The sequence below is a fragment of the Anas platyrhynchos genome, chromosome 2 (assembly GCF_047663525.1).
Source record: "Anas platyrhynchos isolate ZD024472 breed Pekin duck chromosome 2, IASCAAS_PekinDuck_T2T, whole genome shotgun sequence".
Lineage (NCBI taxonomy): Eukaryota > Metazoa > Chordata > Aves > Anseriformes > Anatidae > Anas > Anas platyrhynchos.
In genome coordinates this window covers 91,123,726-91,150,574 of record NC_092588.1, presented here as the reverse complement: position 1 = coordinate 91,150,574, position 26,849 = coordinate 91,123,726, and the positions used below count along the sequence as shown (strand labels likewise).

The 26,849-nt window shown below is 37.7% G+C and overlaps 1 protein-coding gene across 3 annotated transcripts in view; it reads left to right on the top strand.

The window, feature by feature from the left end:
* LOC110352209 (uncharacterized) overlaps positions 1 to 26,849 on the top strand; it is a 218,199-nt gene that overhangs the window by 154,349 nt on the left and 37,001 nt on the right. For all 3 annotated transcript variants that reach the window (XM_072033095.1, XM_072033096.1, XM_072033097.1), the window contains 4 exons: positions 6,831 to 7,049; positions 10,119 to 10,371; positions 14,957 to 15,120; positions 20,166 to 20,325. In XM_072033095.1, the coding sequence (XP_071889196.1) occupies positions 6,831 to 7,049; positions 10,119 to 10,371; positions 14,957 to 15,120; positions 20,166 to 20,325 (796 nt within the window). The remainder of the gene's footprint in view (positions 1 to 6,830; positions 7,050 to 10,118; positions 10,372 to 14,956; positions 15,121 to 20,165; positions 20,326 to 26,849) is intronic.

Sequence of the window (26,849 nt, the reverse complement as noted above, 5' to 3'; positions counted from 1 at the left end):
TACTGCAGCTAGCACAGATGTATTGAGAGGAATATGAAGCTCTTAGCAGTTCCTTCCGTTCTTTAATAAACACATCTTGGCCCAGTGATCCACAGTGCCCATTCCCTAGCATGAAGGGTCTACTCAAGGCAACAGCTGTGTCAGGATACTTCCCTCTGAGCTTTTTGGCATGAACAGGTTACAGGAAACATTCAGCTGATGTGTTTGTTCTGGCTCCTGGCTATGCATGCCTAGGCTGTTGCTGATCCAGAGCTTGATGCCTGCTGGCCCTCTCCTTGTGAGTTGATGCAGCCTGGACCTTGTCAGGGACTCAGCCTCTGTCTCCCCTCTCCCCAGCCTGGTGAGGCAGCATGAGTGCTGCCAGGTACACTCACATGCTTATGTCATGCTGTTTGAAGTGAACCAAAGCAATTGTTGCAATTAATGGCTGACTACATTTCCTGCTTTGCAAGTATGTTTACTTCTTAAAGCCTTCCTTTAGTGCTTTTGGGTTTTGTATACTTCTGGCAGTTTCTTTTTTCCACCATGTGTGCACCTGAAAAATAAGCCTGCCATGATTTCTAGTATTTCATCTGTATTGTGGTTTTGGATTTTTCAGCAAGCTGCAGAACAAGTGCTCCTATCAGCATTTGGAATAACCAAATATTAGGAATAATCTAATATTCCTTCAGTTTTTTGTTGCTTCTCTTACAGCAGATAGTTCCTAGATAGTCCCTGTAAACATTGGTGGTACCCACTTTCTCAGGGCTTGCAAACCAATGAATACGAAATGTAGCTGTGTCCTGGAAAGAGATGGGCAAAAGCAGTTTTCATCCTTAGCAAATGTTCACTCTGGTTATATTCACTTTGCATACAAATAAACGAAAAAGTAGTATTTTATTAGGAATCCAGTGCATAGAATAATGGACTGTAACTCAGCAGAGCTCAGTTCAGAGCTCTGCCACTGGCTTATTGGGCAAAGTCATTTGTGTCATCGCCATATAGCCTGGAATAGACTTTGTAAAGCAATATGAGCTATATAAAGAAAAACATATTATGCAGGAGGAATGATAATAAAATCATTCTAATTATAACATTTTTTTTTCTTTTTTAAATATTTGTTTGTGCTGTGCACAGTGGTCTGAACCAGACTCCATTCTGTCTTATGCTTCATCAGTAATGCTGTTGTTAACTGGATTCCTTTCCAAAGTCTATGTGTGTTGATATATTTTCTTTAGTTGTACCTTCAAATACAACTGTGCTTTTCCATTGAAAATTATAACATTTCATTGTAGTAAATCTGGGCAGCATTTGTTGCATCTTCATTGCTGTTGCAAAGCCGTGAAGAACCTGGACTGATTTATGGGTTTCACACTACGTTTAAATGCCTACCATTTATGGTGATAACAGGGAGGGGTCCTTTTATTTGTAAACTGAGTAAATGTGTTGCACAGATTCTTGAGCTGTGGAAACTGTGATCTCCTAAAAGTAATTTGCATAAAGTCATTCATGTTTGCATTTGCTCTTTAAATATTTTCTCTGGCTGTATGTATATATATAAATATAACATTTATTTTGCCTTATTTTATGCAAAGTAAATAATAGATACATTCAGGACTGGATCCTGAATACCTCAGCTGGTATACACCAGTGTAGTTCTGCAACAAACAGGGCTATGTCAGCTGAGAATCTGCCCCTACCATCAGCTGTAAGTGTCAGTCTTTTAGTGCATTATACAAATGTTCACCGTAGTTTGTCAGCAGCAAAGCTGTCACCCAACAGTACACACTGCCTTCTATCAGCCATTACTTTTCTGTCATCATCATCAAGTGTAGCTTAAGAGAATCTGTGCATCGTTTCTTTCCTTCTGAACAATTTCCATTGAAATAATTGACCTGCTTTTATGGTAATTTGGTCTCTGCTATTTGTTACTCCAGCATTTTGCAAAGAAAAATGCAAAACTAATGCCCTAGAACAGAAACATTCAGCCAAATTACTTACCAGTAATCCAAGGAATCATGGATAAATCCATTCCTCAAGAGGCTTCTCCTTTTGAGCTTTATACTGTTTTCACCCAAGGGTTGAGATTTCGTGTTTTTGTGGGTGGAGGGTTGTTTTGTTTTTGAAAGGTAATGCTCATGCTCTCTGCCCTAGAGCAACTTTATATAAATCTCCTCTGAAAAGCATATCTGCCAGCACTGTCACTCCACCCACAAGCTTTCACTAGTAACACCAGCTAAAAATATTTAAAGGGGCTGTTTCCACTTGTTTGGTGCATTTCATTTCATGTTTCTGCCTCCTTCTTTCTTCATCACTCAAAAAAGTCAATAAAAGATATAATTTAAGTCTTGTGTTTTGAAGTGACAACCAGCAAACAGCCTTATACCATGATTAATGAGTATTCAGGAACAGTTTGCTATAACTTACAAGTAGGTTGGGGCCTACTGAATTTGTGTTACAGTAAATGGAGAGATTCTGGTTATGGGTTGGGACTTTCACTGAGTCACCAGATATACTATATTTTCCAGTAATTTTTACCACTGCTGCAGATGTTCACATCAAGGTGTTATGCAGTCCTAGGGAAGTACAAGGTAGCACAGAAGTGACACTCAAGGAGGCTGGAGCATCTGAGAAGTTAAACAGTAACAAGGACCTTAGTTTCTGTTAAAAGCTAGAAACTATGATGAACGTGTATGATGAAAATCATGATGTCTTTTAAATAAATAAAAATAAATGCTGTTTTGAAAATCAAAATATATGTTCTTCAGTTTTACCTAATGAATATGTTTTTCTTGATTTCTTTGACTTCTAGAAAGATTGGCATTCTGTGGAGTTTCTGTATTGTTTTTTTTTAGGGGAAAGGTGTACCAAAGTAAAGAGATCGTAAATGTTGCCCAGCTGGTTTAAGCAGGACCATTGTCAGTAGAAGGCTTCTGGGGTTTGATAACAGCTAATGTGCTCTGAATTTCTTTACTCTCCTTTGGAGGTTTGTTGAGTTAGGTGGATTCCCGTGGCTAAGAAAGTCAGCATCTCAGGAAGGATGACAATGCACAGACATTCTGCTCTTTTTCATCTTTGTATCCTGAAAAAGTGCAACTTTTTGGTAGTGATAGTTCACAGGTGGAAACATTAGTTCTAGTGTGACCTCTTGAAAATAGAAGTAGACTGGGAATCAATCTGGGGCTGCAGGAACAGTTTGAATATTTTTATTACTGCCTGAATCTTAGGGAAGTTTGGTAGCAATATTTTGTATTGTGTGCTCACTCTGCTTACACAAGCAGCTTCTACACGGGGGTTGAGTTACAGGGTTGGAGTAGTTGTATTCATGAAACTCCTGTGAAAGTACTGATTGCATAGCTAGGTTCTGTCTTCATGAAGCTATCTCACTTTCCCAACTTGGCATTTTGGTCATTAATATATCTCCATGTTTCTGGTACTCCAGGATCACTGTAAATGGAAGAGACTTGGTATTCTCAGCACTCTATTTTGAGCTGCATGCCCTCTTTCTTAATCTCTGTGTTGGGTAGGAGTAATGATTGATGTCTTGAAACATTTTACAAATAGTATATTGAACATTTCAGTCTGGTGTTGCTTGTTTGTAGGTATCTTAATTTAGTAAAGCAAACCCAAATAACCTAGTAGCAAATGACTTTTACATGAAATGAGGTGATGATCTCAATACAGACTTTTGTGGAAAATACATGATTACTTGTTCTCGCAGTACAGAGTTGAAGATTGGCAGTGTTCCCTATAGGATATGGATTTCTTCCATGGGTGAGGCCGGGTGGGACATCTATGTGATTCTGCTTGTTTGATGAAGGATAAGAAGAATATTATGAACTAAGACACTAAGACAGTATTATTTTTTTTCTTTTTTTTTTTTCTTTTTTCTTTTTCTCTCCCCCCTTTTTTTAACAAACAACAAAAACAACAAACTATTCAGTCTAAGCTATAAAACTGTGTGGCTACTCCTGCCCTATTAATTCTCCTAAAAGGGTGAATACCTTATGTGTAGATTTGGAGATTTAGACAGATTATTAATTAAATTATTGTTATTCTATAATTATTATTAAATTATTATAAATAATTATTAATTAATAATTATAAATTATTAAAAATGAAAAGAATTTCTTTATATAAAACAAAATGTAGTACAGCCTAGATTCAGAATACCCAGACTGCCATGCTTATATTAATATAATACCACAGACAATTATATTTCTCAGTTTATATTTTAATTTGTTTCTTTCTCACAGAGCATAGACTATGATTTCATAATGTTAATGAAATATGTGTAGTGATGCTTCTGTAGGCCGCTGTGGGTAAATAATTGCAATATGAGGAAAGTGATTCATAACGTAGCTTTAAGCCTTTGAAGTAGGACTTTGTGATTGATTAGGATATAAGCAAAGTAGACTGCAATGTTTCAAAAAACCCTTCAAAGCCACTGACAAATCAATCTATAGTCACTGGAAGAATCGCCAATTTCAGACCAACACATTTTTCTGTGGGAAATTTGGGGGATTTGTGCTTAAGGCCTTATAAGAGACAGATAAACTAATTTTTGTTGTTTTTCCCTCATAACTACACCTCATGTTCTTTGAACAGTCAGGTGAGTAAAGCTTGTGCCTTCTCATGAGAAGAGGTACTGGTCTGAAATACCTTTATATTTTTATATATAAGATATCTTTAATACCTTTATCGATGATCTGGATAAGAGGATTGAGTGCACCCTCTGTAAGTATGCAGATGACACCAAGTTAGGTGCGTGTGCCGATCTGCTCGAGGCTAGGAAGGCTCTGCAGGAGGATCTGGATAGGCTAGAACAATGGGCTGAGGCCAGCTGTATGAAGCTCAACAAGGCCAAGAGCCGGGTCCTGCACCTGGGGCACAATAACCCCAAGCAGAGCTACAGGCTGGGAGATGAGTGGTTGGAAAGCTGCCTGGCAGAGAAGGACCTGGTAGTTTTGGTTGATAGTCGGCTGAATATGAGCCAGCAGTGTGCTCAGGTGGCCAAGAAGGCCAACAGCATCCTGGCTTGTATAAGAAACAGTGTGGCCAGCAGGGCTAGGGAGGTGATTGTCACCCTGTACTTGGCTCTGGTGAGGCCGCACCTCGAGTACTGTGTTCAGTTTTGGGTCCCTCACTACAAGAAGGACATGGAAGTGCTTGAGAGAGTCCAGAGAAGGGCAACGAAGCTGGTGAGGGATCTGGAGAACAAGTCTTACGAGGAGTGGCTGAGGGAGCTGGGCTTGTTCAGCCTGGAGAAAAGAAGGCTAAGGTGTGACCATATTGTTTTCTATAGGTAACTTAAAGGAGGCTGTAGCAAGGTTGGGATTGGTCTATTCTCCCATGTGCCTGGTGACAGGATGAGGGGGAATGGGCTGAAGTAGCACCAGGGGAGGTTTAGGTTGCATATTAGGAAAAACTTTACTGAAAGGGTTGTTAGACATTGGAATGGGCTGCCCAGGGAAGTGGTTGAGTCACCATCCCTCGAGGTCTTTAAAAGATGTTTAGATGTAGAGCTTAGTAATATGGTTTAGTGGAGGACTGGTTAGCATTAGGTCAGAGGTCGGACTGGGTGATCTTGGAGGTCTCTTCCAACCTAGACGATTCTGTGATTCTGTGAAAACATGTCTCCTCCTCTTCCTGCACAGGTATCCTGCTCAACACCAAGTGTCAGGACATATACAATGCCAAGAACAGACCCAAAATCCAGGCCTATGTCTGGCAATTTTTTTATTTTTAATTTATTTTTATTATTTTTATTTTTTATCTCTCCTGCTTATTCAAATCTAGACCAAGTGCAGAATCCACTTGAGTTTCTCTATTGCTACTTGTACTTCTGAGAGATATGAGTATTAATTTCTGACTGCTAGAAAAAGAAACATACAGAGCTATCTAAGAAATACGTACATGTAGACAGGAAAATGCTTTAAAAGAGTATAAAGTACAGTGCAAATATTGCTGTCACTTCTTCTCCAGTCATATGCTACACTTAAAAAAGCCAGCATGTTTTCTTCTACAAAAAGATCTTTATATTTCTAAACTTTCAGAAGTCTCAAGCAATATAAAAAATGGCCTGAGTAAAATGACATCATATTAGTCCTAGAGTCCTGCATCTCAGCTGCTTAGTCATTTAAATCAATGGAAATAAGCATAGCAGTTACTTTCAAAAGGTCAAAGAAGTTACTGTCTTTTCAGCTTTGAATCAGCTGAGATACTCCAGTTTCTTGGAAATATAATGCCAAGATTGCATCTCTGCATCTCATTTTTTCCCCTCATTGGAAAACAGTGTAGTAATTAGCTTAAAGCGCAAATCACACCACAGTTAGTAGAATACTATACACTGAAAGTTCCCTTCTATTTTCTCTTTCACTTGCAACTAGTTTAAAGAGGAGTTTTAGCCCACAATGTGTACTAAATGTGTTGACTAAAGTTCAAACTCCAAAAAGCTCTTCACGTTTTTTAATAAAATAAATCGTTGGTCAGTACAAATATGACAGTTATTTTACCATTTTCTCAGAAGGAAAATAAGTGATGAAGTGTTCCTTGGAGAGTCATTTATAAGAAAACTAAAATGAAGGCAGAAGTCATTTAAAAACTTGGTTTTAAATGCAATTTGTTGTCTTCTTTGTAAAAGTAGCATGGTTTCTGGGAGGAAGCACGAATCATCTAGACAGCATTGGAAACAAAATTTTTTTTTTTTTTTTTTGTTTCTTGTCAGAGGTGTTGGTCAATCAACTGTTTTGATCGGAACACATTTATCTATATAACAGGGCTTTACTGTGTTTCAATAAATTCCTTACCTGTTCTTCCAATGACTGTTTGTTTTATTTCCATGTTTTCAGCTGCCACTCTGCTGTTGAGGTGAAACTGTCCAGAAGGGTTGCTGAGCATTTCCATTTTGGGGTATATGCAGCCTTCTCAGAGCTGGGAGCTGCACGCTGGTGTTCCTGGGACTTCTGGCTGCTTGTACTGCTGATAATGTTGCTTTGGTTTGTGAGACTTTACCTGCATTACTGTAGCCAGTGGATCTTCCTTAAGACCATCTCTGTTCCAGTTACAAAGTAAGTCCTGTCGCCTTCTCTCTCTGTTGGAATATTTATACAAATCACTTGATTTAAAGCAGTTCCTTTTTGTTACGAAGAGAATTGGTGACTGAGACTAAGGATTCTGCATGCAACCAAGATAGAAGCATTTGCAGAGATTCATAGAACAAGGACCACATCCAAACACTAGATGATCTGATATGTAAGTGTGACCCTAACAGAAAGGGGAAATATATCTTAAACTCAGAACACAATGTGTCCATTTGCGCATCTTGTGCCACCCTTACCTCTTACTCCTCCGAGATACCCAACAGATTATGTATCTTCCAAAATAATAATTTATCATTTTGGATCAAGTATTTTGAAATGCCTAAGAAAATGGTGTGGCCTTGAGGTGAGGAGTAGGACATAATCTCTTTGAATTGCTGGAACTCCTAGGACATTTTCTCCACAGCTGAGATGCAGGCCCCTAAGGAGGAAGAGATACTTTCTTCATATTGCCAGAATTGGCCAGACAATTCATCCATTAGTTGACCATCTCCATCTTTGCAGGTCATTGCCACCAATGAGCTGTCATATGACAATGGTGCACTCCATACAAACTTCTGCCACATGTGTTTTGTGCACTTCATTTGGATCTTTGGATAGCTGTTTTTTGTCTAGATCACTTTAAACAACCTCTAGCATGGCTAATTACCTCAGGTACTGGACAACTCTCTCCATAGTGGTCAACTTGCCTGGATGACAAATAACATCTTCCTTGAAGGGATACCTTTCCTTCATGCCTGGCTTCTGCCCTAGGTAGCCACATTGGAGTGCCTGCTGCAGGGGTTGGAGTAGCTGCAGGGCCTGTTGCTAGGATGCATCCAGCTACTAAAAAGAAAATTAATTCTGTCCCAGCTCAAATCAGAACAGAAATGCACAGAACTGAAGAGGCATTTAAATCATACTTGATGTTACCAAATTGATCTATAAGTAAAATACTTCAGAATAATTTAAATTTGATGTATCAGTTTTACTGTGATAACTACAATGGGTTGACATATTTTAACTATATGATACATTAACTTTAGAACAGGAATGAGAATTCTCTATAGAGCTCCAGGAAAATCATTACATGTCATCATTTGACATGAAAAAAAAAAAAAAAAAAAAAGATGGATAGGAGAACAACTCCACAAGTTGATATATACCTAGTTCCCTATATGTTCCTGTGGGGAAGAGAATGGGCTTGTAGAGAAAAAAAAAAAAGAACTGTTGTATTTATGGTAGGAAAGATTTTTCCAGTACAAACATTTACATACACACACATATATATATATTCACTTTAAAGTATCATTAAAAAAAAAAAAAAATAAATTGGTAGGTGCTAGTAACTTGCAAATCTGTGACCTGTCTCTGCTTTGAGTTAACTGGGTGATAACTAGGATTACTGGGTGAAATTTGAATAGGGTATCTGAGCAGACATTGGACAGTGCTGGGTATGGTTAAAGTGGCCTTCAAGATCTTGATGCAAAGCCAGCCATCTCTAGCTTCTGGCCTTGCACAGACCAGGAGGGCTCAGCCAGCTGGCAAAAAAGCTTTTGGGAGGCCAAGCATCAAAAGCATGTGAAAGCAAAGAAACAGAAGGAAGCAAGGTGTGACAGAAAGGTAGTCATGCTCAAAGACACTAATCACAGCTGTTCCAGACAGTCAGCTACATTAAGGATAATGTTCTCAAGCCAAGATGCCTTGAATCAGCATCTGAATCTGGAGCTGCATTTCCTCAGAACAAGAGATCAAGTTGAACACCCTCCAGTTCCACCAAACACAGTGGTAGCATTCACAAATCAGAACCAAAGTGACTATCAGACCACTTTACCTATAGCTAGGAGCAAAATCTAAGGCACTTCAGTTGGCTTGAAATTTTTGCCTTGTGTTTCAGCATCTGTACATAACTCATAATATCTTTTGCAGTTCCTGTCTCCTACAGCACCAGCATATTTACATATGCAAGCTTTTCAATTCCTTCTTACACAGTGGCTAATATAGGAAAATATGATGAAAAGGACTCCAGGGTTGAGATGAGGACGGGGAGATCACTCAACAATAATTGTAATGGGCAAAATAAACTCAGCATAGGGAGATTTATATAATTTATTACTTATTACTAACAAGCTAGAGCAGTGAGGAATGAAAACCAAAACCAACCAACCAAAAACCTTCCCACCATCCATCCTCTTCTATATACTTCCCCCGAAAGGCACAAGGGAATGGGGAATGGGGGCTGCAGTCAGCTCCTAACTCTGTCTCTGCCGCCCCTTCACGGTCACTTTCTGCCCCTGCTCCCAGTGCGGTCCCTCCCACTGGATGCCATCCTTCCCGAACTGAGCCTGCGGGAGCTGCCCACAGGCAGCAGCTCTTCAAAAACTTCTCCAACTTGGGTCCATACCATGGGGTCCATTCGTCAAGAGCAAGCTGCTCCAACATGCGCCCTCCATGGGCAGCAACTTCCATCAGATCACCTACTACTGTGTGGGCTCCTCCACGGGCTGCAGCATGGAGATCTGCTCCATGTGGGACCCATGGGCTGCAGGGGGACAGCCTCTCCACAGGCTGCAGTGCCTGGAGCACCTCCTGCCCTCCTGCTGCACTCACCTTGGGGTCTGCAGGGCTGGTTCTCACTCCTCATTCTCCCAGCTGCTGTGGCACAGAAGTTTTTTTTTCCCCTTTCTTTAAATCTGCTCTCACAGAGGCACTAAAAACATCAACTATTGGCTTGGCTCTGGCCAACAGCAGGTCTCTTTGGCCTGTATGGAGTAGCTTCTGGATTCTTCTCACAGAGGCCACCCTTGCAGACCCCTGCTACCAAAATGTTGCCATGTAAACCCAATACACTCCTATAATCCAGCCTGGTGAGTCCCAAGGATCTAGAATTGTATTGAGTGAAATGAGAGATGAGATCAAAGGATGAGGAGGCAGGAGGAGAAGGCTTTGTGTCTTTGAGTAGCTTCATACGCTTGTGATTTACAATGCCATGTGCTGTGTGTGATTTTTAATGGTTTATCCAGGAGCACAGACAAACTCTCTCCTTGTGCTAATTTACAGATTCCAGTTTTTCCCTCACACTGTTGAGCTGTGCTACCAGAACTCCTTGCTGCAGACCAGTGAAGAGTTGGTCATGGTTGTTGTGGGACCCCTAACCTTGAACGCTGGGCTACTTCTTATGGTCCTGATCAAATGGGGCTGTCAGCAGCTGTTTGATTCATTCCCTTCCTTCTTGTCAAAGTTTATCATAGCTCTGGGACTCTGGACAGTGCTGGACCCCTTGGCAGTGTTAGTAGTGGATTCGTTCCTGGGGGTAAGTCACTTAAAATAACTTGGACATGAGTCCTTGACGTAGAAGTTTGTTTTATTCAGTGAATCAGTGGAAGATAAGAAATTCCACCCCTGGCAATGGAACATGAAAGTTAAAAAGAAATTAAAAAATAATGTTATTATTTACCTTTTTTTAAACAAAATTCCCATCTAGTGGAGTCACCATGTTTCTGCATAAAATTAAGAGCATTGCACAAGTCATATATGGATATAAGAAAATGAATACACCAGTGGAATGATTGCATCTGTTTTGAAGAGGATTACTGCACTTTTGGATGTTAGCAGAGATGGGTTAATGAGTGGTCCTGATTATTAGCATTAGCATTAGCATAGGAGATATTTCTGAGCACTGAAACAGACAAAATGAAAAAAGAGCAAAAGCAAAGCAAAAGGAGAGGGTATTGTGCACTTATTTGACATGCAAGGTAGTTAACACTATTTTGTGGAACACCTAGAGAGACTTGTAAGATAGGAAGATGAACATCTTTATGGAAACACCCCCATCGCACCTGAAGTCATATGTTCAAAGCCCTCAGCTCTACCTGTGCCTATATATGGTCTGTGTAGCACATCTGTATGTTGGTGACAAGGGGACTTCTGTCACATATAGTGGCCAGTCTCCTGGAACATGCCTTTCAGATCCAGGTCTCATTGTGCAGCTGGCATAGGGTCCTTTTGATGGGCACAGGGCGCTACAAATTTTTGTGAAGGTGTGATACTGTCCTTCCCCCGCCTGCTTTCAAAGACATCTACTTCTGCTGTTTACTACAAATCAAAGGGTAATCTACAGTCGTTGTCATGGATCAGGTCTTCTCATGTCTCTTGATTCCTCATTCACTAACCTGAGCTCTCCTTTTAAGTCCTGTTAAAATGTGATTGTCCGTTGCTTACATACTGTTTCCCATTGTGGTGTTTTTCAAAATTAAAATTCACCTGTTCGAGTTTAATTGTGGCTTGCTTGGGAGGTAATGCCTTATTTTTAGCATGTGACAACACACTGTAGCTTTCACTTGGACAGCCTGGCTTTTTGTTTGTTTGCATGCTTGCTTGCTTGCTTGTTTTTAATTTCATGGTGCAAGCCATGCACAGAATTAAGTTTTAATTGTAATTACTCAGATGAAGACTTTTTTTTTTTTTTTTCCTGAGGAAGAAAATGGGTATTTTCCCAATATCTAGGCTAAAAATAACTAAAGTTTTACACACACACACCCCATTGGTGTATTAAAAAATCTGGAGGAAAGGCCTGAGTGTGGTCTACTTTGCCTTTACCACAATTGTACTGAGAAAATTGTTGCTTTTGACTTCACTAAAATGTGCTTGGTTTGAGTCAGTCTGGCTTTGTTACCAATTTCAAATAGGGCTTGTTTGCTTGTTCAGAGGGAAATGTGAGATATGAATAAGATAAGTTTTCATTACCGTGCACACCCCTCTCTGTATTTTATACTGAAAATTTGGCAATTTTACCCACTGAGACTATAATTGGTAGAAACTCCTTTGTTCAAATATTACACTATATAGTATGTGCATCCTTTCCAAAATGAAACTGTCTCTTACATGTGTTTTTGGTATCCCATTTATGATTTTTTTTTTCTCCTGGCATTCTTTCAGCAGCTATTTCAGATTTACTTGCCAATCTATTTCAGATGAAGCCTTTTTGAATATTATGCCATAGTAATATGAGTTATTTTAGTGCTAGAATATGTTTTACCACCTAGATGGATTTAATACTGATGAAAGATGACAGAGAGCCCTGGGGACAAAGGTTTTGCTGTTTACTATTTTATTATTATTATTATTATTAAGGGAAGACTAGTTAGTATTTGAATGCTTGCGGGATTTCAGCTCTTAACGTGAGATACTGTGTGAAATTTGTGAATCCAGGCCTGCTTTGCAGAAGGATCATTCAAGGGGTAAGAAACTTGCCTATGACTGTGTTGAATTCAGTTTGAGTTCTGCCAGAGTTTTCCTGGGACCAGTCACTTTGTACAGCTTGTAAAATGCACAGTAGCACCTCTTTAGCAACATGGATGTTTGTCATCCTAAAAAACATTAGAGACTGTGAAGTGCTCACATGACCATCACTGTGTGATGTGACAAGTACAGAAGACAGGTATTGATGAATGCTATTTAAATAATTTAAAATTAAGACACCTTTCTTGGATTGTGTCTTTGAAGACCACAGAAGGATTGTCACAATTGCATAGTTAGAAAGAAATTGATAGAGAGATAAATGTACACTTCCTCATGCTATTTTTTTCTCTTGCCAGAAAGAACTGCTTGGATAAGAAAGAAATGTATTCTTATTTGCCATTCAGAATTTTGCTTCTTTGGAGGGATCTCAGAACATGAGTGCTCTGCAGAGGGTTTTCTTTGGTAGACAGTCTGCTTGGGAAGAAAGGGATGGAGGCAGCCAACTTTTTATACAGCAAGAGCAAGTAAAACATGGAGATAAAAACAAGAGTTTTTTTTTTTTTTTTTTTTTTTTTTTTTTGTTTGTTTTTTTTTTTTAAAAAGAAAGAATACTGACAGATCTAAATTAGTGACTAGTCTCTATATGTCATTGCTGGTCTCCCAGGACCTGTAATTTAAATTATAGAAACCTGGCATTGTTGCAAAGGGTGGAGAGAGAACAAAAGTATAGTCAAGAATTTTATCCCTTGTACAGCTCATCACAGGACTTGTAAATGTCATTCCTTTGCTATGCATGTCACCACAAAGTTAGCCAAAAACAGGGAGAAAGTTTTGACTCTGCTAAGGATTAGTCCGGGCAAGTTGTTCCAGAAGATGCAGGTTTCCTGAAGCTCAAAGGTCACCAACTCCCTCTCTGAAAGATAAATAATGGATTTTTTCGTGGTGCAGTTTCACATGTCCTTGCAGAACATGTTAATAGGATTCAGCTTGAATACTGCTCTCACTGTGTCACTTAAAAAAAAAAAAAAAAGTGAATGGAAGAATTCTCTGAGAAGTTGACCTCTGATTCAAGTAGTTGAATTCTTCTAAATCGATCCAGCAGAGGGCAATAATATGTCAATACAGTAGCTAGTTCTTAAGAACTAGATATGGAAAAAAACAAGGGAGGAGGAAATCACTTAGATTTTTGGAAAATCTATTCCCGCATTTTACTGGAAGTATATTGAAACATAGAGTGCTGCAAAACCTTCGGGACTGTCTGTGAATCCATGTTAAAATACACAAAGTACATTATTCCCAATTAGATTACAATTTTTATTCTATGAATATTAATTCCTTACTGAGATTTATTATGTTAGATATTTATTTTATCCTCAGTAGAAGGAAAACAGTTATTTATGTTTATTTTGTTACAGAGCAATTGAACAAAAAGTATTAATTGCATAGTTAAGTAGGATATATAATGGTTATGTATCTTAGTAGAATCTATTAATGATGCAACTTACAGCTGCTACTTTGTACAATTAAAAGGTATCTTTAACTCCACCACAGCAGTGGGAGTATAGTATAGTCAGATCTCTTTAGTAGTACTGGTTTCACTGTGTCTCTATTTCTTCTCAGGAAAGAATGAAATTGAGTAAGATGGTTGCACCATAAAATAATGTTTATGCTTGGTGGTTCTTCAGAGTTACAGGCTGTTCTTTGTGGCTTCTCACATGGGACTGACTGGATGCTAAGAGTGGGGTCTGATGGCAATATCTCATTTTATGACTTAATACATTCCAGGCAGACATGGTAATGCATGTATATAAATTGAAATACTGCTTTATAAGGGGGAACTTGTCTCGTTTGCACTTAAAGAAGGTCAGCCTCTTTGGGCAACACTTAAAACTCTGCTGGTATACTCTGTTGATCTCCTTGCAGTTACTTTCTCCATTTTTTCTTACCTCATTGGGTCTCAGTGATGCTTGGTGAATCCACCTTCTTTGACTGATGATGTTGTTTGCAAGGCTAGTAGAAAAGCTATACTAGGTATTAGCTAGCAACATATGCAGACATGGTAATACTTCCACTGAGCTTTTCAGATAACATTGTGGTTGGTTTTGCTTTCCAACGGTAGCACCAAACACTGACTTGTTCTGAAATTGAGAGCTGGAGCATATATGCCATCCAAAGTGTACATGTTCAGAATGATGTATGGGTATCTTGATGAGTCTGATAGGAATCAGTATTCTTCTTGTAACAAAGACACCTTGAGACTGGTCAGTTTGGAATTGTGCACTGGCACAAGTTTTTTCTGCTCACTCAGCACTCCCAACAACAGCAGCATAAATCATTTAATATTATTCCACTGGTCATTGAAATAAAGCAAATTTCAGCCTTCCTCTCCTTCCACTGTTTCTCAACTATGTTAATGAAACCCTCATTAAGTGCTATTACTGTGACCTTGAGTTTTGTTTCATGAGCCACAAAGTCACCTATGTAAGTTAAACATCTTGTGGTTAATTTCAAACCTTGTGTCACAGACACAAGATGGGTGAACCACAGATTACAGTTAGCACTTCTTATGAAGAAATTCAGGTTCTTTTATGTCTGTAGGTATATAGGCTAATTAAGTTTGGTGTTTGCTTATGTCAATCTTTTTTCCCTCATGGCAGCGACTTGTGAACAGTGTAGAGAAACCCATTGCTGATGCTGCAAAGCTCTACTGGGCCTTTCTAAGAACAGAAGAGTCGGGGGTTCTCGGTGCTCTAATCACTGTGATGCTTTACACAGTCCTGTTCATCATCTCCTCGGCAGTGTTGTACCTTTACTTTCTAAGGTATGTCTCTTAGTTTCATTATTTGCTTAGGAATTTAGGCACAAGCTCCTTCTCTTGTAAGATAAAATACGGTGATATCAGAAAAGAAGTTTCAATGACACATGTCCAAAACCCAAAATTGCAGACAATCAGGGAGGTGGTGGCTCCTGTGGCCCCAGTGAGTCAAAGAGGCAGCCATTCCACAAAAGGAATGTAATTGATACCATGAGTTTTCATTATGTCTATGAGCCTCTGTTCCACTGGCTTCCAACAGTGGTGTCTATTTTCACAGTTTAAACTTTAAAGTATGTATACTTGCATTTAGGTACCTTGGAAGACCTTATCTTTAGACTTCCAAGTAGGGTTTTTTAGATGACAAGATTTTTGGCTTGATGTGACTGAGGCTTAAATACAGTTCACGATGTAGAATCATAGAATATCCTGAGTTGGAAGGAACCCACAAGGATCATCAAGTCCAACTCCTGGCACAGATGTGACTTATTCCAACTCATTTTTTCCATGACTTCTTCATATTATCAGTATTGCTAATCTTTAGTTCATCATGAAGTTTGACCACCTGACTTTCCACCCATCTAGCTGGCACCATTAATTGTACAGGCAATAGGGACGGGCGTGGGACACTGGAAACAAATGAGATTGGTTATCTAAATTTATCTCGGTTATCTATTGCCTAAAAAAGTTTTTTTTCTTTTTTTCTTTTTCATTTTATTTTTTTTCTGAACAATTCATCCATAATGCAGTATCAATGTTGTACTGGCATTTGATTCCCTTCAGCAATGAACACTGAATAAGCACCAATAAAAAACTGTATGCAAAGGCAGGGTCTAGGCAGGTATAAGAATAGCAAAGCTCAGCATACTCCCTCCATCTGACAGAATCATCTCTCAATCTCCTTTGCACAAACTCCATTGCAGCAGGCAGAAAAAGATAAATGGCTATCTATATTTCTGCATAGCATTTCAGAGTTCCTGCATTCCTGGAAGCTGTACACAACTCCAATGTACTGGTAGTCTAGTTAATTAGTTTCTGAGATGTTAATGCCTTCTTAATCATTGACTTAATAGTTTTGAATAGCTTCATAAGTTTTAGCTGCTGTCGTTTATTACTCAGGAAAATTAATTTAAATTAAAACATTTGTAAGGCAGGTTTTTATGAGAATATTACCAACATCTTCATTGTCTGGGGAACAGGTGCAAGATCATCAAAGGTTTCTTTCCTTCTGGATCAATTTTCCCATAATGTTTTCCAATAAAGGGGTGGGGGAAGAATGTTACTGGGGGAAAAATGTTGTCTTAGTACAACACATTTTAAAAATGATTCATAGCAAAATACAAAAACAAAGGGAAGATAACAAAATCTGTTACTGTGCATAAGGTCTTTGAAGTTCTTTGCCTGATAACAAAAAGAAACATTTTGAATACTGGAGTCTGTGAAGGGTGAAGTTATACTATGAGCTTCTGAGATTGGATAAACTTTCTTTTCCTCATCAGTCCATACCCCAGCAAAATGGGAACCTTGTACCTAGGATACTTAAGCAACACATAGTCCACTAATGATAGCATTAAAACATTTTTAAGTATCTTTAGGGAAAACATCTCTGCAATTCATAACTTTAACTGCATTCCCTTAATATTGATATAATGGCATTTGTTTCTAAGATAAAAGTCTTGTTTACAATACTTTTATTTTTGTGTGAAATAGTCCTCATCTGTTATATCCCAGAAGTATTCTTCTTCTAAGTGTTGAGTGATGTCTTTTGTGTCCTAAGACATTGGTCCACAGGAAAGACTTTGTTCCTTGAGTGCCATTGTTTGGAATTACTCACCTATTTGCCATTTAGCAGAATTGTTCAGTATAAAAAATATAAAAAGTATTAAAAATATAAAAATATAATAATAATGTAATATTTATAAAATATGTAAAAGTACAAAATTTTTTCACTGTCAAAAAAAATATGAGAAGAACAGTCAAACCACCAGAACACCAAAAAAAGTAGGGGAAATACCTGTTTCTAACAGCTGGAAAGCCTTGTGCCAGCAGTAGGCATCTTTTTGCATCTTTATAAAACAACATACCTGTCTCCCCTTGGGTGACTTGGGAGTCTGTAGTACCTGTAGCATGGAGAGATATTCTCATTACTTTTTGTAAAAATGTAGTGGCTCTGGTTACAATTCCTTCATTTTAATTCCACTAGACAGTAGAAACAGTCAGGAATTTGTTGGTGAAATGTTTCCTGCACTGTGAGAAAATCCAGACCCAGCTCAACTAAAAGTGTCTGCTGGAAAGGGTTTATGTCTAAATTTCTTGGTATTGAATTTTTTTTTTTTTTTTGAAAAGCTTCAAAATTCTACATTTTTCAATATTAAAAGCAAAATGATTTTTTTACAGGATTTTTTTTTTTTTACAGTTGTTTTCAAAAAAACGTGAGAAAGTCTCAAATAAAGACATGATGTATTGTTATAAGCATTCTACCATTCAGTTTTTGGTTTGTGTAAATTTTTGAGAAGTCCATTTTTTGATCTGATTTTGGATAGAAAGCCATTTCAATGTTTTTTAGTCTTCTTTGTGACAAATAAATGAACTTGTAGATATTTGACTGCATCTCATATCTCTAGGACATAGCATCTGAGTTTTGATTTGCTCTTTATTGCATTAGCAATAGAAATTATTCTTATTATATTTATAGAAGCCATGTTAAGATGCAAGAAGTGTTTTATTAGTTTTCCAGCCAAAGAAAAGAAATACAGGTAACAGAAAGCAGGTAACAGAAGCAGGCTGAGTATATCTGGGCAAAAGGAACAACGCTGGAAGACAGGCTTCATGATTCCTAATTAATTCAAAGTTAATTATATTGTTTATAACCATGTGCTTAAAATCTTCATATAGAAAATGTTTATGGCAGCAAATAGACAGTAATTTAACTGCATTAAATTTTGCTTCATTTAAAATAAGAATGTTACATTAAGTGAGCTTAAATGAATGGCAAGGTCTTGTTCTTGTTTAGCAAGATAAGTGGCAAGTTATTGAAATCGCTGACCTGGAATTTCAAAGACAAACAGCATAAAATATCATTGTTTTGAGATGAGTAGGAGGCCAGAAAGCCCACAAGCTTGATTAGAAGTTTTTCAACTAAAATCAAGATATTACTAAAGTATGAGTGAATGTCTGCAAAAATGTGTCTGTTGTAAAATAAACATCTAACGTAGATACATACAGTAAGAGAAAAACTTATTTGAAGAGGCTGTGGAATATGCAAAATAATGCCGTGAAAGGTATTAATAATGTTTAAAAAAACCACTTCTATTCCACAATGTGTTTTAAGATGCTTTAGTACTCTTCCCTACCTCAGCACTGATTTGCATTCCATGCTTTGGATTTTCTTCTATTATTTCCTGATACCCAGTTTATATTCCCAGGGTTAGCCATATCTCAATTACATTGTTTTCTGCCAGTCTCTTGTTTTGACAAAAGAATCCCAAACTGACATCTAGGAAACTACAGCAAATTTATGGCTACAGCTTCAAAAACGCATGTTTCAAAAAGGGAGGGTATGAAAAAGATGTACATAGAAACCCTTTGCAGCAAAGCAGGGGATATATACCCCTAATCTGATGGTGAGGCCAGCTGCCAGATTTCAGTATTGGAATAGCTACTCAATCACAGAAATTCCTGGATATAGAGTTTGACCCTAAGGTACATATTCCCTTTTCAAGTTAAAGCTAAAGCTCCTTCTGAGATCAAGTTGAAAAACTGCCTGTTGGTGCCTCTCCTTATTTCTGTTCCATACTAAATCTCAGTTTGGTGCAAAATTGTACTAAACTATTTATTGAGTGTGCTTTGCTGCAATTCCTGTGTGCGCTGTAAGGTGAGATGTAGAGCTAGTGTAAATGTGAACTTTATTCTGATTTGGTTGATCGGTCTGCTTCCCTCCACCTACCCATTGGTTATCAAATACATGCTAACACAACACCCAAGAATAAGGATCAGCCACAAAACTGCTTCTAGCGTTGCTGCACATGAAAAGGAGAAGAGTTCAGGGGGTTAAAGAATCTGTGCCTGTGCTCATTTCCACCTGCCAATAAATGAAAAGACCTGTGCAGCACCACAGAAATCTGGGCTTTTTGTTGGCTGCAAAGCCACACAGCAATCCCTATTAGTAGTCATGCTTCTCATGACTACCCAGCCAGTCACTGTGAAGGATGGAAAAGCTGAGCTTGGCACCAAGCAATGACTGAATTGTAATAAAGTATGAGCTTGGAAGAGGGTACAAAAGGAAAGACCTCAGTTCAGTATCCAAGACTGAGATTCCATATTTTCAGATTTATTTATTTATTTATTTATTTTTCTGAGACCCTGGTTTTGCATTAATAGTTGAATGAGAAAGAGGTTCCATTTGAATTTAACAAAAGTGTTTTTAAGTTTTAAAGTTCATCTAAGGCTAAAAATGTGACACTAGGCTTTCCCAAAAGCCTCACAATATTTCTTGGTTTCACCTACATTAAGAAATACCACACAGCAAGCCTTTCTTGTGGTAGAGAATTTTACTGTGTAGTGCTTATTCAATTCCCTACCACAGCACAGAAATGTCATAGAAAAACAAAACCAACAAATGAACTTTTCTAACATCAAGAGAAGTTTAGATTGCACAGACTTCAGGTTTGGCGTTGAAAAAAATCATGAGTAGTTCCTTCTCCATATGATGTGGTTTGCCCATTATTAAACTCTGGCACAACAGGACTTCCATTCATGCCTAAGTGGAGGTACTACATGTTAGCACTGGGGCTAGTTACCCAGCCCAAAGCTGAGAACAGACATTGGACACTTTTGAAGATAAAGAACTCCTTTGGATGTCAGTATCTTGTAATAATTTAAAGAAATTGCTGCTTACAGTTATGTGATTTGACTCAGGTGTTGTAAAGTGTTCAGAGATTTGGATGGGAGGGAAATGTATGTTGGAGAACCTGTGGGATAGAAGCTTCTTATTCCTTAAGGAAAAAAAAAAAAAAAAAAAAAGTAAAAAAAAAGTATGTAATTTCTGTCTTTAGGCTACATAATGAAGGGTGGCTGTTGGATCTATTTCGACGCATTCATGGTGAAGAAGGTGCATTCTTTGTTCCACTGGATTTAGAGATTTCCAGTCAGGAGCTGAGCTACATTATGAAAAGAGCTGAGCAGTGGAGAGGAATCAAAGGTGAAAGACGGATGGTGAGTGGCAAAGTGTGTTCAAGAAGAGTCTGTGATGCACTAGTCCAAATTAATGCTTTGTATTCCTGGATATTACCTGAAAGCACACAGATATACAAGAAAATGATTCTTAAGGACCTTATTTATTTATTTGTTTGTTTGTTTATTTATTTATTTTTGATGGAGAAGCTAAGAAGCATGTTCAGGAGATTTTTGTGAGAAGGTTGCATGTGCATTGCCTGAACATCCTGAGGGATTACAGTCTGGTTAGCATCCAAAGGCTTAACAGCATCAGTGCCATCAAAGATTATTTACGCCATCTGTTGATTTCTGACTGAGTCATAGAGACTTACTATATGTTTAAATGTCAGCATCATCCCAGAGAAGTTCTTAACCACCTGAGCAAGCTGGTAAGCCCCATAGACAAGTCAAGTCTACTCCCAGCAAGGGCATGATTGGGGCCGCCCAGAGGAGGGACATGAGTTCAGTGAGTTCGGAGGAATGACAGCCACTGTTGCTCCTGGCCCTTTCTTGCCAGGACTGCGCAGAAGAGTGGGCTGAGTTGGAACTGTGCAGTGGGAGGTAAGAAAGGTCTGAGTTGGTCTGCACTACTTTGGTTATCAAAACAACTCTGTTTTTCCATTAGGACACTAAAAACTAGTCCCGTATACAGACTTTAAACTGTGATATGCAGGAGATATATTTATACCTGTGTTTGCAAGTTGTCCAGTGTTGGTGTTCACAACCACAAGTATGACTTCTGATATTAATGGCTTTCAAAGAATTGAAAATAGCAGAAAAAACAGGGTCAGTAACCTGCAAGGCACGTGTTCTCTCTTGTTCTCCAAGTTTGCATCAGCATTGTTAATTCCCATGGGACTGTCATATAAAACAGCTCTTGGACAATAATTAAAGTGTTCATCAACTGGATTTATATGTCTGTGCCTCTGAGCACAATGCTTTGTTCAGTAACTCTACTGCTTCAAGGTAAAAATGAGCAAATTCCAGTTAGGAAGGAAATTAGCCCTCTTAAGCATGTCTGAATTCTTTTTCTTTTTTCTTTTTTTTTTTTCTTTTTTCCTTTTTTCCTTTTCCTTTTCCTTTTCCTTTTCCTTTTCCTTTTCCTTTTCCTTTTCCTTTTCCTTTTCCTTTTCCTTTTCCTTTTCCTTTTCCTTTTCCTTTTCCTTTTCCTTCTTTCCCACTGGAACAAGTGATTTCATGTTAGGGTCTGAGGGTCTGCAGGTTTTTCAAGTCACTATAGCTACCTCTGAAAGATCAGCAGTTTATATAAATATATAGCCTCAGTTGTCACTACTATAAACATCTGACACAGCTGTAATTATTTTCCACTTTTTTGTGTGTGTGATGACAGTTTGGACCCTGAAAGGAAAAATAAAAAGGCGAATGTACAAATTGAATGAAAAAGCAGATACTCAGTAAGCTTATTTTTTCCTGAATTGCAGAATACCAAGCTGCATTTCAATAGGGAAAGAGGGAAAGGGTTTAAATGAGAGAGTAAGCTCCCACAGCCACCTGCCTCAGACATTCCTGCTTTTTATATGTATAGCACTTTTTTTGCTTTACACTAGTAAGCTAAACAAACTACCCCCCCCCAAAAAAAAAGAAAAAAAAAAAAGAAAAAAAAATTCTGTGCTAAGTTAAAACAAAGTCATTCATGATTGATTGATTTTTACTACCTTTGTTATATGTCAAATCAGGTTAAACAAAGAATATATGGTGGATTCCATTTTACATGCCTAGACCACCAGTACCATATGGAAAAGGTATTGGTAGATAAGTCAACTGCAAACAACTACTTTTTTGTTTAAGTACTTAATGTGTTTCTAATAACATTACCAGCATATTGTTTTTTACAGCAGTGCAGAAACAGTTGAGTGAAAAAAAAAAAAAAAAAAGTAGTAGAGGATGAGGGTGAAAAGAAATGGTGAAGAATGGAAACAAAATTTGTTTTTCTGTACACAGATAGTCTGTGCCTGTATAGAAGAAACCTGGAGCGTCCACTGCTAAAATAAAAGTCATGGTAGCATTGTTCTCGGGACATAATTTTGAGGAACATGACCAGTGACTATAGACATGTAAGTGTCTGGTTCTGCTCTCAAAGTGCAGCATGGCATGTATGAAATGCCCAGAGATCCTATAAAAATGGACCCAGCCTCAGTCAGGTCCAGTAGCAGGAAGAGCACAGTCAGAGCAGAGAGATGCCCCTATGTTGCACAGGAAGCAGTACATATTTTATTTCAATTAAAGTGGGGTGATGAATGCTTTTGTCTCTGCCCAAAGTCCTCAAATTTCTGATTCTTATTCTGCCTACATCTGCACCAGTTTCATGCCTTTCCTTTATTTCCTTTATTATCACAGCCTAGCCAAATGCCAAGCTGTGATAATGAACATTCCTGTTCTGTACAGGACATACTAGTACAAACAATATGAGCAGAAAGGAGTAATAGGGAAGGAGTGCAGAAGTTTTCTTCCTTGACAGCAGTAGGATCTCTTCCACTTGCTTCAGTGGGCATAGGATCTACTTCACAATGAGCAAAATTTGTGCATGGAAAATACTGCCCCAAACTCCTGAGCTATCTGTATGAATATTGTGAAAAAAGAAATTATATTCTTCAGGAATGTGAAATCTTCCCAGTCTGCTCCAATTTTTTGCTTATATTATTTTGATGGAATGAAGATTCCTAAGCTTTTTGGCAAATCTAGTTTTATAGCAAAAAATATATTCCACTGCAGAAATAACGTTCTCCATGTGGAGCATCTCCCTGCAAGATCAGGAACTATGTTTTCAAGTCTTTTATGCTCTTTGATATTGAAAATTCTGAAAGATCCTTTTTGCTGCCATGAATTTGCATAAGGTATTTATCTTGTCCTTTTCTTTTTGTATGTCTAATTGTACAAAGTAATCAGTATGGAAGACACATCACCAGGTATTATTGCGTGCATTATTAATGTGTTAATTTTTAAATAAGATACCAAATTAACTGTGAGCGGTTTTTATAAAGGGAAGCATGAGAATGTCATATATTTTATCATTCTGTATAAAAAATATATTTTAAATGGAGGTCATTCAAGTAAATAGTCAGTCAAACCTTCTGGAAAAAATAGGTCTACATTTTTGCAGTATTTTCTTGCTATTAACTGTGTGCTTCTCGTTTTTATTCCCTGGATTAAAAATTTCTCCATAAATGGGTATTTTATAATATGCTTAATTTCCTTTTATTAAATTGATAAATGCAGCAGCAGAGGACACATTTACAGTATGATGAGAATTTAAGGTTATTGCATTTTTTAATTTTTATATTGTTCACAGAAGTGATTTATCATTTGTAGAATGAAGTCCGTGCCATCATTTCAAAGTATTTTTAGTCATTCTTTTGATAGGAAAGAGGTCACTTTCTGTAGACCAGGAAGATAGCACTCTATTAAACTAATTTGCCTACATGCAAATTTTGTCATTTTTACCTCATTAACTATTTATCATAGAGTAAAAAAATATATATATTCATGAAGGGGCAGCTAGCAGCCTGATGGAGCTGGAACTAATATTTTGCAACTCTAATGATTTTTTGCATCCTTAATTAGATAGCATAAGGTTGATATGATTAGGTCAGGATGTAGTGTTTTTCATTAAAATACATTTTAGAAGCTGTATTCATAATCTGCCCTTGCAATTAAATAATGAGCCTATGAGTTTAATATTATCGACCCAATTATTATCCCATGCAAAAGTATACCTTTAATAAATTTGTGCTGTAGGACCTTCATTAGCAACAAAAAGAATTATATTTCCCAGGTACACAGATTACACGGCCACAATCACATTTACGCAGTAGTTAGGAATGCACCAAAGAGAAAGCCACCAAAGCCCAGCCCAGCACAGAAACAACACCTGATTATTTTTAAGAAGTCATGTACAACGTATTTAATGAGGCAGGCTGCAAAGTGGTGAAAATGCTGCCTACCAACGCAGGCAGAAACATTTGCAGAAACGGTGTCCTGTGCACCTTCTACTAGAGGGAAGCCTGAATCTCCACCCCTCAGCCTTACTAGATATAGAGGCAGATGTGTATATTTATGGAGGTTTATGGAGATGGGCCTATGTTAACTGTATGTCAAATTCCAGAGTTGGGAATATTGGAACTAACTGCAGACAGCAGTACATTAACTCACCATTGGTCAGTGGGAGGTCAGGATTTCAGCCTGGCTTTTTTCTTGTTGGTAGATGTTCCAAAAGTGACAAAGTCCTCGCCAAGCAACCAGTTTCCCAAACTGAGTAAGTTCAGAGCAAAGTATCCAGTGAGGGTTTATTTTGCCCAATCAAGTAGGAGGACAATAATAAAAGAATAAGAAAAAGAAAATATTTCTAGTTAAACAATTTCTGACCAACGATGGTTTTCTGAACTGGGTCTGTGGTGGCTGGATTTCTTGTTAGAGATGTATGATATCCAGTGCATCATTTTACTCATGTTTAAAGTCTCTGAACTGAATTCAGAGTGAATTGAATATCACGTGAATTGCTATTGGAAGGAGTAAGAAAGAAAGAAATCTGTCCCTCAGTGATTTTTACTGGATTTAGCTCTTAATATACTGTCATTATATACTGCCATTTCTTGCAGTAGGACTTTTTACATATGAATACTGCTGAGTAGAGAAGTTATACAAGCAGTAAGCTGAAACAACATTGTTAGTATATCAAGCATAGACCCAAAAGTCTTGCATGTAGAGAGGGTATCTAAAAAAAAATGCAAGCTCTATAGGCAAAACGATAACGTGAAACCTACACTTGAAGTAAAGCCTGATGCACTGCAAAATTATTTTAATGAGACCAGGGCTAATTTTCTATTTCTAAAATGATATTATACTAAACCATAAAAAATTACACGTCAGTAGTTTTTTGAAAGGAAAATATATTTGTAATTATCTTGAAAACACAATATTACTTCAGGGCCTATTATCGACACAATTTTTGGCACCACTTTACACTAATTTGCATTTATTACTCTCAGGCCAACTATTAATATGTTAATAAATAAGGCATTAATACTTGTTATTTAATTGCTATCTATTTATTCCTGTTCAATAATGCATTAATTGCTTGTGAATAGTTGAGGGCAAAATCCTGCCCTTGCTGGTGGAATGGCAGAGAGAAAACTGGTGTTGGACATGTTGGTGTTGCAGGAACCACTGAGCTGACAAGAGCAAGTGCTTTAACACACTTAGTGCAAAGAGGTGACATTTCCGTCTTGTCTCAGAGGAAGCTTTGTGAGTCTTCAGATACCTGGTGAATATACTGACAGGACAACTGATGTATTTTCTGACTGAAGGTTGAATACTAATTTGGATGTGATTTCTTGCCTCTTTTTGGAGAAAACTGATATTTAGGAATTCCTAAATATTCATTTAGGAATGAATAAGGAGACCAGGCCAAATGTTGGACAAGAATATCAGACAGTTCAACAGAATCAAATAGATATGATCGTCTTTACTTTAGATATTTTTGATGTGGTAAGGTAAATTTTTCCCATGGACACAAATTGAAATTTTACTATTGCCTTTCAAGGAAATTTGATTTCCAAAAGACAGGTGAAAAATATCAGGAGTATGGGCTATTTTGGGTTAAAGTAATAATAATAATATAGAGAAATGAGAAGGAAGGAGTAATAGCCTGATTGAGAGCTGTGGGATCCTGAAGAAAAGGTTAGCAAATCACAAGGAGAAAAGAATGGAAAGTTGTTCTGGAATTTGTGCAAAAGATACAGCCATGCCAAGGAAAATTTGAAGAAATTGAGCCAGATGTTATTTAAGAGAAAGTGATGGAAGAACAGCTATACAATCATGTTACTTCTGGTTGCCCTAAATAATTTTATTAATTAGAGATGATATCACTGGACTGCAAATGGAAAAATGAAAACTTGTTGAGAAATCAAAAGATAGAAAATATAAATTTTCTTTGAATGTTCTCACTCTTACAAACTCTTTCTGACTACCTTATATATGTATACTTCATATACTTGGTATTATCTACTTAAAACCACGAATGGCTTGGATCTCTCAACCTGTGGTGGAAGACATGGCATTGTAATTGTGACTTGTGGTTTCATTTCCCAAAACTAATTATGGTGATCTTTGAGAATCCTAACAATTTGTGAGTTCTCTGTCAAGTTCTTAGCCTAACCCCTTAGTGTAAAACTTTCTGGAGCTTCTCAAAGGAGATCTCTACACAGTGTCTCCAAAATTTTAGATTTTACCAAGAATCAGAAACTAGTTTACTGTGCTGTAAGAGTAGCATAGGGGAGTAGAAAGCAGCAGTAAAGCCAAGTATGAGTATATCCAGAAATATTAACGGTAATACAGAATTTATTTATTTCAGCCAGTATGAATAAATCACTATGCTGATCTGAAATAATGCAAAATTGTTTTAACCACTAGCAGTAAACCACCCTGCTAGTCCAGGACAGTTCAGCTGAGCATACTGAAGCAACAAGTTTAGGCAATAAGAAATAATCACCTTTCTGCTACAAAAA